This window comes from Echinops telfairi, unplaced genomic scaffold (assembly GCF_000313985.2).
Source record: "Echinops telfairi isolate 266 unplaced genomic scaffold, ASM31398v2 ScPeMD7_1;HRSCAF=3_0, whole genome shotgun sequence".
Taxonomy (NCBI): Eukaryota; Metazoa; Chordata; class Mammalia; order Afrosoricida; family Tenrecidae; genus Echinops; species Echinops telfairi.
Window position 1 is genome coordinate 69,688,998 of NW_022103896.1, and position 12,442 is coordinate 69,701,439.

At 39.4% G+C, this 12,442-nt stretch overlaps 1 protein-coding gene across 4 annotated transcripts in view; it reads left to right on the forward strand.

Annotated features, from left to right (window-relative positions):
• Window positions 1–12,442, forward strand: part of NCOA2 (nuclear receptor coactivator 2) — a 200,384-nt gene that overhangs the window by 81,504 nt on the left and 106,438 nt on the right. For all 4 annotated transcript variants that reach the window (XM_045295079.1, XM_004697524.2, XM_045295129.1 and 1 more), the window contains exons 2-3: window positions 5,056–5,160; window positions 9,058–9,230. In XM_045295079.1, coding sequence (XP_045151014.1) covers window positions 5,075–5,160; window positions 9,058–9,230 — 259 coding nt within the window. In that variant the 5' untranslated portion in view covers window positions 5,056–5,074. The remainder of the gene's footprint in view (window positions 1–5,055; window positions 5,161–9,057; window positions 9,231–12,442) is intronic.

Here is a 12,442-nt window from a genome sequence, read left to right on the forward strand (position 1 = left end):
ACAAATGCGCTTTACACAATTGATGTGTGTATGGATTGGGATAACAGTTGTATGAGCCCCTAATAAAATGTTAAAAAAAAAAAAAAATAAGAGCTTTAAGTCCTCCTCAATTTCAGTGAGCGAGATTGTGTCATCCACGTATCCCAGGATGTGAGGAAGCCTTACTCTCGTATTGGTGACTCATTCTTCTTCATATAGCTCATCTTCTCAGCTTACTTGCTCAGCATACAGATTAAAAATGTACAGTGAAAGGATAAAACCCTGATGCACCCCTTTCCTGATTGTAAACCATGTTGTATTCCCTTATTTTGTCAGAAGCACTGCCTCGTGGTCCATGTACAGTTTCCACCTGACCACAATGAAGTGGTCTGGAATTCCCGTTCTTCTCAAGGCTGTCCATAGTTTGTTATGATCCACACCGTTAAATGCTTTGTCATCAACAAAAAACATCTTTCTGGTGTTACCTGCTTCCAGCCTAGATCCATCTGACAGCAATAGTGTTATCTCTCATACCACCTTCTCTTCGGAATCCTGCTTGAATTTCTGGCAGCTTTCTGTCAGTGGATACTGCTACCGGCATTGTTGAATGATCTTCAGCAAACTTTTACTTACATGTGATATTAATGATAGTATTCAAAAATTTCCACATTCTTTTTGGTACAGTGATCCTGTGTAATCTTTCAATATTGTACAAGTTCTTTCAATGCAAGATATGTTAATGTAGTCTTCATTTTTTGTTTTATAACACAAAGTCTTTGCACACTTTATCATAACAGTTCGTCTTCTAGAGCTGCCCTTTGAAAGTTTCTGTTCGGCTCTTGCTTTATCATTTCCTCTACTTCTTTGAGCTGCAGTATGATCAAGAGCAACTGCCAGGCTCTTCTGACTTTCATTTCGGTCTTTTCCTTTTGTCTCTTTTTTTTTATAATGACCTTTTGCTTTCTTTATTATGTTGGGCTTTTTGTGTGTGTTTGTTTTGCTTTTTGATACTGTTCTTGTCATGCTACAACTGATCAGGTCTTCTGTTGTTTGTGTCCAATAAGTCCTTTCTATTTTTGAGATGTTCTCAAAATTCAGATGGGATAAACTCATGGTCATCATATTTTGGCTCTCATGGATTTATTTTAATTTCCCTTAGCTTGCAACTTTCCATAACCCACCCCTCCTCCCTTCTTTTTTACTTTCCTTTTTCTTTGAAGGTTTAGAGGCTGATTGGAAATGTGTACTGCAGATGTGTAGCCAAGAATATTTCTCAGAAAAAAGGACATACTGGGAAGACAGAAAAATAAGGAAACACACATGAGGAAATACGTTTAAGTCACCATAACATAATAATAAAAGGGAGAGCATAGGACTTAAGTAGCTTGCTTCAAGAGGAAACTAATGGTGATTTAAAGCTACAAATAGAGTGGTTTGTAAGCAGCCTTGAGTCGGTACAAGTGAAATATAAACAATCTGCTCAAATGGTTTTAAGTGCATTTAAACCACAAAGTGTTAGGTCCTTGCTTCCTTCTATCTCCCTCAGGTTCCTTCATTGAGATACATGAGTACCGTCTTGAGGCAAAGTTAAAATTATTAGTATCAGTATGTTTTGGGTAATTTAGAGGTAAATTATTTTGATGATATTGTTTAATACCCAAACTGGATATCTATGCCCTTAAGTAAAACTGTTACTTTTAAAAATAGTCTCTTGAAAAAGTTTGACCGTTCTGGTGATGCATTACACTTCGTAATATATGTGGTGATACCCTGGGGTTCGCAGGGGGGACAAAGGGGGTCGAGTATGAGCCATTTTCTTCAACAGAACTCTTATCATGTATTCCTACTGTAGAAAGCGGCTTCCAAGGTTAAAAATCCCTGTCATATATTGCAACTTACTTAGATTTAATCCCTAATTTTTTTCCCTTACATGTTCATGAATGAAACTATAGGACTTGTGTTTCAGAGACAAACTTTGGAAATTCATGCCCTCCAGATATTGGTCTAAGAAGGATTCTGGTGTTTAGCATTTTGATTCCTCTTGGAATGCCTTGAATCCACTTCCCACCATGTAAAATCACACACCATCTTCAAGTTTCAGCTCAGTACCACCTCCATCCTAGCCAGCGAAGTGTTGTTCTTTCTTCTCAGATCTCACAGTCTCCAGGAGTTATTGCATTTGTATTAGTACCTTTCACCATTTCCCTTCTTAATTTGTTGGTTTCCTGCAAGCAGCACTCTTCCTCACCTTCATCGCTGCAGTACAGTAGTTCTGTGGTAGGCAAGCAGCTTTTGTTGAATGAGTAAATTTTAACCCACTGCTGTCCTGTCCATTGCAATGTATAGCAACCCCATAGGGTAGAATAGAGCTACTCCTTGGGGTTTCCAAGATTGTAAATCTTTACCAGGGAAGTGCAGTTGGAGGTGGGGGATGCCAGCCCCCCCCCCCCCCACTAACCACGAGTTCAGGAAGCACAATTGTACAGTTGAGATAATATTATATTAAAGTCATCGAGAACATGAGCGATAAGAGATAATACAATAATGGAGTCCGACACTTTTCATGGTAGCAATGCTCACCTCAGCCCCTCTTGGTGGTCCACGTGGAGAGGGAAGGGAAGAAGGACAATGGGAAAGGGAACAGGGGAGGAGAGGAAGCCCAGGAGAGGTCAAGGGAGGAGCAGAGAGAGAGAGAAAGAGGCGGTCTCTATTGCTAACCCAGGCCTATATACCTTTGGGGGGGCGTGCAAGCCCACTTTACCCACAGGTAAAGACATACGTCACAGGAAGGGGTTGCACTATGGGTTGCACAGCAATGAGAGGGGGACAATCTAGGGATACATGTGACAAGATGGGCGGATCCTAGATTCACTGATCGGGTTTGATCTGTTCTCTGCATCTCCATAGGAACCGTTATCAGTTGGGTGTAAACTCCACCTACAGGAACCAAATAGATTACTACAGGCCTGTCCATTGTCTTTAACAGCTGGGAGCAGGGCCTACAGTAGTCTGAAGCATCTGACCTCCCCCCACAGGGAAGATAGCCTCCTCTTTTTCCCACAGAGCAGCTGGTGGACCAGAACCACTGACCTTAACCCCTCTGCCACCGGGACTCCTTGAGTGACATTTAGAAGAAACCAAAATAGTCAAGAACTGACTACAGGCCACACCATTCAAATCTAACTACATCTCCCACCTGACCGCTGACTATGTAATTAGAGGAGGAATGGCTTATTAAATCTTTTACTGTAATAGTTTAGTTAAGAGTAGGAGTTGTGTAAATCTGCATCTCAATCACAGTCCGCTGCTTACTAATCTATCAATAGCCATATGTAAGTGCTAATGATTATCTCCCCATTTTATTTAAAGCGTGAGACCTAATATCACTTCTTTAGGTCACACAGCTAACCAGGTGGAAGAGACATGAATACCTTAGTTTTTCTGCTATCCTGCCCCTCATAGCCAGCTTTAGATGATCCATTTATATCAGAAGATTGCTTAGTAAGTGTGAAGTGAGTTGTAATTAAATACAGAACTATCAGGACAAATTTGGGATCCCAGTGCAGGACCTTGGGACCTGGGTTATGTTGTTCCTACCAACAGGAAGCTCAGACATCGGCCCTCAGCTTTGTACAACCTCTCTGGTGACCTCTTGACTGGCATGTACAATTGGTGTTACCTTCCTCTGCTGACACAGTGTGTCTTTCCAGACTTACACAGGACTCTTAGAAGTTACATTTAGCTCTTCTGCCCATTGGGTCTGACATAGTAGCCAGAGAAGGGTGTGCAGTGTGACTGAAACTGAGCCTCCCAGATCACACTGTGTGGAGCAGCTGGTATGTGACTGTGATGCAACAACGCTGTCTTGGGTGACGTTCTCCTGGACCCACCTTCTCAGTCCTTGCTCTCCAGGGATCTCTTACTCTCTGGCGTCTTCTCTAAGCCCTTGGTCTTCTGACTCGACCTTCAATCTGGTTTTCATGATTGGAAAAGGCAGAAAAACTTCTCAATTTAAAGAGGGAGGGAAGAGAGAAGATCATTGTTGCAGGCTAACACGACAGAGGAAGGGAGAATAACAGAATTGAAACTCAGAGATTTTGAAATGTTGACATAATCTTCTGGGTCTGCTTTTTACATTTTTACTAACAAGCATCCATTTTTTTCAAGATCTTTGTTAGTCTTTTAGAATCGCTATTACTTTCTTGTTCTTTGCTTTCTCTGGTGTCATTTAGATTCTGGTCGTGATGGTCAGTAGAGCTTGCTTATTCTCTTATTATATGTCCTTTTATTGTTGTACTACAGGCAGAAGCCAGCCATGGTCTTCCTTGTCAGGATCAGAAAAGTTCTTCTTGTTTCTTGGGTACATCTTAAGACCTGCAGTGATAACAGCTACAGTCAGCTTAGGGGATGGGAGGTGTGGCAGGATGTGAGAGAGGAAGCCACCTTGTGTGCACTGGGTAACTGTCCTGCAGAAGAGGTCAGCGAGGGAGGTCTGGGAGGCAGGAAGATCCTTCACCCAGGGGGCATTGCCTAAGAGGTCTTGTGGAGAAACTAGAGAAAGCAGAAGGGTCTCAAATCTACCAGGCTAGGTTTGGAAACATTTAGGTCAGTGAAATGGCACTGCATCTTCTTGCGGGGGCTGTCACGGGTACGCTTACAGCACAGTCTTCACATTGGCCAGCCCAAAATAGAGCCTGGGAGGAGCCCTTTACAACACCTGTAATTTCCACATGGTGCAAAACTGTTCCTGAAACTGGAGGCTGGTGGCGTAAAGCAGGGGCTAGCAGATTATAGTTCATGGTCCTCCCAAAATATAACTCCTGGTTAGAGGGTATGGAGACAAAGCCGTAGGATTACCTAGGTTTTAAATATTAACCTTTGCATCCACTTAGCCTTTTAATTAATTAACTAAGGTAATTGTTTAAATCCAATTTTGTCAGAATTGATACACCCATGTATATATCAAAATAATATGTTAATTACAGTGGTCAAAATTAAAGTTTTTTATTGTTGATGAATGTATTGAACAAATTATTTTCAGCTCTTTTCATGTTTTCTCTTTTGTGTTGTTTTTAGTTGCTGATATGTGTTCAAGATGAGTGGGATGGGAGAAAATACCTCTGACCCGTCCAGGGCAGAGACACGGAAGCGCAAGGAATGTCCGGACCAGCTTGGACCCAGGTTAGATTCGTACTGTGAAGAAGAATCAGCTGTCCAGGAATGCCACTTGTGTGCTTCTTAGTTGTCTTAGCATTGATTTTTACTCCTTCTTCAAATATTATGTTTGGTTTTTCTTCTTGACAGTTAAACCTTTAAATATGAATGAATGTTTAATGCGTATTTTGAATATGCTATCATTACTAATTTTCTTTACAAGGGAAAAATGCATATTTGTTCAAACACACCCTGTGTCATTGATTCTTAAAAACAACTTACTCTACTTTTTAACATATTTTTCCCCTGCTAAATCCAGGACTTTGAACCAATCCTTCTTGGTTCATTCATGGCCAAGAAGTTAAACCAGAATGGGGACAATTATAAGCCAACACCCTGCCAGAAACCTAAACCCCCTCTTACAAAACAAGGGCAGCTTGTGCATTGCATAGCAACCAACTCTTGGTCAACAGGGTTGGTAACAGCTGGGTCAGACTCAAATTCGGTGGCCTACCACCAATTTGCTCCTTTCACACATGTCAGGCTCCAGGAAGGGCATTTCTGTGCCTTTATAAGTCTCCCATTCTTAGGTTACATTCTAGAAGCACGCACATTGTACAAATACCTGTCTGTTCTGATTTCACTATTTTAGCCATGACTGAACTAGTTTAACTCCCTGTTAGATCACAGCATGTTATAAATACAACAAGATCCGGTAGTAAGATGATGTAATATTGATTTTAGACTGAGTTTTAAATTTATTTACCTTCGTTTTTTAAGAAATAGGCAAGACATTTCATTTTAAAACAACTTGTTTTTGAGTTGAAGACAAGGATGATCACTTTTCAACAAATAATTTTAAAAATTCTGTCACATATGAGTCAAACTGTACATTGTTATAACTTCCAAACAGAGTAATTTAGCAATGCTTTGTAAAACTATGAATGCATAGTTATCGTCACAGCATTACTTATAATAGAAAAAAAGTGCATTATCACGCACTAGATCGTGATGCAGATATGAAAAAAATTATTACATTTATGATGGTACAGAAAATATTTCTAAGCATATTACAGAGAAAAGGCAACATTTAGAAAATGATACAAGGATAAGTCAAATAGTATTGCTCCCAGGGTTCTAGTTCCTTGGAGTTCAGATTTGTTACTAACAAAATGTATTTAAACTTGTCTCTGTGATCACAAGCTCTCTCTGATACAGTTAGTCTGCCTAGGGTGCCTTCCTCCAAAGACAGTGGCTTCCGAGCGGATCTACTGAGCCAGATAAATTCAAGTCAGAGATGTCAGTTCAGGTTATGGAAATTGGATTGGTTGGTGGTTTATTTGGGGGGCGGATTCCCAAGAGGTAATCTTGATAGATTTTCTCAAACCAAAACCAAAAATCAAACTCTCTGCCATTGAGTCAATGCCAACTCATATCGACCTTATAGGACAGGGTAGAACTGTTTACCCCCTGTGAGTTTCATAGGAGTGGAAAACTCCTTGGAGCAGCTGGTGATTTCAAACCACCGACCTTGGGGTTTAGGGGCCCAATGCATAACCAGTATGCCACCAGGTCTCCTTGGATACAGAATAGTCATGGGGACATCTTGGGAAGAAGTTTTAAGAAAATTGAAAACTGCATTGCAGAAAAAAGGCCAGGAAAGTTGCACTGAGGAATATTTTTGCATCAACCAACGCACATGCTGCCTGCTCATTCTCTGAGGACTGTCGGATGAGTGTTTTGTTAGGAAACATTATCCCATCCACACTACAGTCTGATTTAGCCCCTTTAGATTCAGACTTCTCTTTGTTCCCAAAACTCAAAAGGGTATTTTAAAGTATGACTTGAGTCCCTTAAGGATGCCAAAATTGTTTTGATGTGCTGTAAATGGGAAAGTGCAGAATTCTTGGAGGAAGGATTATAGATGGAAAGACCCATGCTCATAAGTGTGTAGACCGAGAAAGCAGGGTATGTCCAGAAACAGTAGCTTCACCTTTTGCTGTCTTTGTTTAATAAAGGTTTCTATTATTTTGTAGCAATACTTGTTGACTTAACCTCATTTGGATCACAACTATTTGTTTAAAAAAGGGAAGAAAATAACTTTTTTTTTTCTCCTAAAAATAACACAATAAGATATTGGGGTTAGATGATTTTAAAAACTAGTAGCAGTTGTTAACTGGGAATAAGACAAATAGAAAGCAAAGGTTAAAAGATACTTTTTAAAAGTCTTGATTCATTAAATCATATAAATTATCCTAAAAGTTGAATAAAAATTGCAACTTTTTCATGAATGGCCAAATGAAAAGATCAGCTAGATGGGCGAACACTGGGGAGGAGGGAGGAGGGCTAGGAAAACTCATCAAGAGAAGCCCAGAAGGAGAAAAGACAAGAAGCCAGTATTTTCAGTTCCCTCTCCCTTTCTAGCTGCCAAGCAAAACAACAAGCTTATTAAGCCTGCACTCTCGAAATCCCCAGCCCCCAGCACTACGTTACTTCTAGTTTCCCTGGTACTTCCTGCCTGGTAAGCCAAGACCTTCTGCCTATCAGGCTTCCTTTAATACGCAGGAGTTTACCCGAAGGAGAAGTTTGTTGTAAAAAAACACTGAAAGCTGTTCCAGTGGGGCTTTATGCGGGTTGCCCTAGTGGGTGGGCATTTCTCTGGCTTAGTTATAACCAGGCTGCCCTTTCTCTCTCTTATTTGTCATGAATTTATTATCTTGTGCCATGGGCCCTCAGCTAGGAACTAGATTCTTCCAAGCATTCGAGTCACCTTCTCCTTTCCCTGTACTTAAAGTAGAAGCTGGGGGTAAAACCGAGACTTAGAAAAATTTTCCCTAGTCTGCCAGTAACTTGCCGGGTGAGCTTGTGCAAATCTTGTAATTACTGTAAAGCCAAGAAATTGTGCTATATCTCAGATCTATTCAACCTTGAATGTCAATCTAATAGCAGTGCATAGACAGAAGTCTATTAAAAATTTCTAGATTGTATGTGTTAAGATTTCTATAAAATTATTTTAACAAAAAATTGAAAATCAGTTTACAGTCAGTGAACAATATTCACTTCTTAAGTATGGTAAAGTTTTGAAAGTCATTTAGTAAGTCCTCTAATGCACTTGTGAAAATGATTATATGTTCTTGTTTTTATACGGAACTCTTAGAGGGGCTATTTTATCAAATTCAAATGAGATGATTGTGCCAATTTGATATGTTTTCTCTTCTGGATGTTTTTGAGGCTTTTGTTGAACTGGGGCCATTTATATTTTTAAAGTCATTCATCGTGGGCAGTTAATAGATATCTTGAATCAGTTTCACTTTTATTTCTAGCTGTACTTACTTTTCTTTGGGGTTTTTTGTTTGTTTGCTTTGTGCTTTATCTCAAAAGAAAGTATGATTTGATTATTCACATCCAAAAGAAAGTTATGAAATTTTAAAGATTTATTTGCGTTACTTTTTGTTTTTATTACTCTTTATGCCTTGACAAAATTACTTGACTTTTATTTATTCCTATATAATTAGGTTGATGTCTCTTTCTTCTTTTCGAATTTTTTTTAATTATAGAGGTAATCTGCCTGACCTTTCTAAAACAATCCTTTATTGATTCAACAACAAGTAGGATTCCTACTTGTGCCAAATATCAGAATAAGTGTAGTAGTGGTGGTCCTTGCCATCATGAAGCAGACGTTAAGCACTTTGAACAAATGATCACCCAAGTAGATACATAATTACAAACTAGAGTAAGCTCAATTAAAGGAAAATATGCAATGTGTAAAGCAATTGCTTTCCCCCCCCCAGTGTACGCCTCTACTTACATAAGTGAATTTTATGTGCTGTCTTTGTAGTAGAGCTTGTTTCAAGTTACATACCTTTTTCTTTTATAATAGTGCTTTTTCAAATGTGTAATAAAAATGTGTTTCTCTTTTTGTAGCCCCAAAAGGAGCACTGAGAAACGTAATCGTGAACAGGAAAATAAATATATAGAAGAACTTGCAGAGCTGATTTTTGCAAATTTTAATGATATAGACAATTTCAACTTCAAACCTGACAAATGTGCAATCTTAAAAGAAACTGTGAAGCAAATCCGCCAGATCAAAGAACAGGGTAAGAAGACTGAATTAATATTTTGTAGCATGGAGTTGGTTTCTATTTTTCCCTGTGTGAGAAGTCCCTCCAGAGTTCCTTTAATCCATTTCTTATTCCTAAATTATTGATGAGGAAATGATGTCACAGTCCAAGATGAATGCAAGTATCGTTTGCCGGGGTTTATAAATAGACGTTATTTGAAATTCTGCCATTCCCTAGAGACAGAGGAGACTGAGGTGAGCCAGAGTGATGTAACATTTCATCTAGTAAAACTAAATTAGAGGCCCACTGAGTCCCCTACCCCCACCCCACCATGGCTTTTCCAGAGCTTACACAGGAAGTGGCAGCTGCCATCGTTTTTCAATGAGGACCTGGAAACCATAAGGAAGGAAGTGAACCCCACCTATTAACTATTTCAACTCATCAGCATATTTGACTTAGTCTAGGTCTCCACTGGCCACACCACCAGATTAGAATTTCCGATCCTGAATGACAAGAACTCCGAGAGACGCTAACCTCTAGTTAGGACTCTTCTGTGAAACTGAAACACAGAACATGACAGTTTTCTCCTGGGGTCTTCTTTTTTTCTGAGATCATTGTCTACCTCTCTTTGATATTTTTCCCTACAGAAAAAATTTCAGAAGATAATATTAAAAAAAACAAACACTTTGCTTTGTGGTCCCCCCCAAACACACACGATCTTCATTAGGCAAGTAAGAGCAGTGTCTCCGGTGCTGAGGGCGAATGTATGCTCTTGAAGTGTCTGTGACCTGCTTTCTTTCGGGGCCAAGGAGCTTATCTCTTGTAATCTGTCTTTGACTGCATGCCTTTAGATTTCATATTTCTTGAGTCTACCTTTTGTATAATAATCAGAAGAGGCTGGTCTTAGAAAAAGGATATTTCCTTGTCTTTATAGTTATATCTGACCCTGAATCTTTGCCTGTTTCTGTACCTGTTAGCATACTGTCATCATTTCATTGTCCATTTTTATGCATATGCTATGTATAAGGCAGTGTTACAAAGATAATTGCGTCTTCTGAGAATTTAAAGACCTACATAAAGCATAGATGGCACACTTTCTATAAAACAGCCCACTCTGAAAATCACTGTTGATTTACTGGTTCTTCCTTTAGCATTGTATCAGCAAAACCTTTAGTCGTGTTGTTCCTTCTCTCAGTGCCTGTCTCCGTCGGCTTTCACCTCTCTACTGTGGGGTTCACTAGCTAACAAAAATAGTTCTAATTTTGTCCTTATGAGGGGTCCACAATGGGTAAAATCATTTTGTTAGGTCCCTTAGGAAGATTAACTAGTTAAATTGAACAATATTTTATAGCACTGTGTTTCTAGTTGCACGTATCATTGCAGTGGAGAAATCTTTTAAGTTTCTTATCTAAGATTTAAAATAATTATATTTGTCTACCACTGTCATGGTCTTGCAGAAGTTTTTGGAGTTTTTCAAAACCCTGGTAATTCCCCTGTCAAACCATAGAACGTGTTCAGATATGTCATGCTGGGGCTATGCCATACATGAACTGTAGTTTTAACCATAAGCCTGAAACCACAGCCACCCAAGAAGCAACAACAATAAACACCCAGTCACATCTTATTCTTTTTTTTTTTTTTTTAACATTTTATTAGGGGCTCATACAACTGTTATCCCAATCCATACACACATCAATTGTGTAAAGCGCATTTGTACATCGTTTCTCAAAACATTTTCTCTCCACTTAAACCCCCGACATTAGGTCCTCATTTTTCCCCTCCCTCCCCGCGCCCCCCACATCTTATTCTTAAAACAATGTTCCTACAAATTTGAAAAGCAACATGTTTTAAAGAGAGAAGCAAAAGTCAAATACTTTCCCTCCCCCTCAAAAAAAAAGAAAAAGAAAAGCACAAATATACTCTGTTATCAACTAATCTCGTATTTTAAGAATATTGTTTGTATAAAATTTTAAATAAATACAGAATCCTGGTTTCTAGAATCATTAAAATTCTGTCACTTAAGCATTTGAGAAAATGATTTTTTTTTTAATTTTCTTTCTCTAAGGCTGTTTCCTTTGTTTAGGGGGTGGGAGGGGCTGATAACACCTAGGCTCTTGTGACCTGCATCATATGAAGATGTATGTGAGTTATGTTGACACAGCAGCTATGTAAAATGTTCGGTAGATATAATTTTCTTTTTCATATTAAGAAAAAAAGAAAGGCAATATCCCCCACCCCACCCCCGGCTTATTCTGAGATCTTCTGACAGTAAGCTCTTTGAGATCGAAAGTGGAATTAAAAAGGTAGGGGGTGGTTAATCTTATCTTCTGTAGGTCATTTAAAGAAGGTTTTAAAAGCTTTTTATTTGAGGGTGGGGGACAAGGAGGGTTACAGGGAACAACGCACCTCCATGCATACCTGGCCACCAGACAGCCAGCTCTGCCAGAGTCTGGTTTTCTCCTCTGGCCAGCTGACATCTTCAAAGGTTCAAGAACAATATGATAGGCTTGAGAGAGGGGGAATGTGTGTGCGTGTGTGTGTCTGAACTTTATTTCATTGATAAGTGTTTTTGCTAATATTACAAAGGTTAATTTTGTTTCTTTTGTGGAAAAGAAGAATAGGTAGTATGGGAAATACAGATGTTTTAACTTTGGACTACCTTATCCGAGGATATCATTCTCTTTAACTGGAAGCATGAATAAAAATTGCCTTAGAAAATACATGGTGATTTCTGTTCCTGTTTCGTAAATTGATTTCTGTTCTATTAATATCTGCAGGTCCACCTAGATAAGAGAGGCTAGGAAAAAAAAATGTGAGAAGAAAATAAAGGGACCAACGACCCCGGAGGGACATGAGAGTGTGGGAGGTAGGGGAAGGGAGGAGGTGTTGGCTAACCCAGGGACAAGGGAACAACGAGTGGTTCAAATCCAATGGCAGGGAGTGGGTGGGAGGACTGGTAGGGAGTGACCAAGGGCAATGTAACTGAGAGGAATTACTGAAACCAGAATGAAGGCTGAACATGGTAGTGGGACAAGAGGAAAGCATGAGGAAATAGAGGAAAGGAGTAGAAGGCAAAGGGCATATATAGAAGCCTAAATAGAGATATGTACATATGTAAATATATTTAAGATTATGGGGGAAATGGACCTAGGTGCATATATTTATAGGTTTAGTAGTAGGGTGGCAGGTGGACATTGGGCCTCCTCATGCGCATCCCCTTAATACAAGAGCACCTTGCTCAGCTAAAC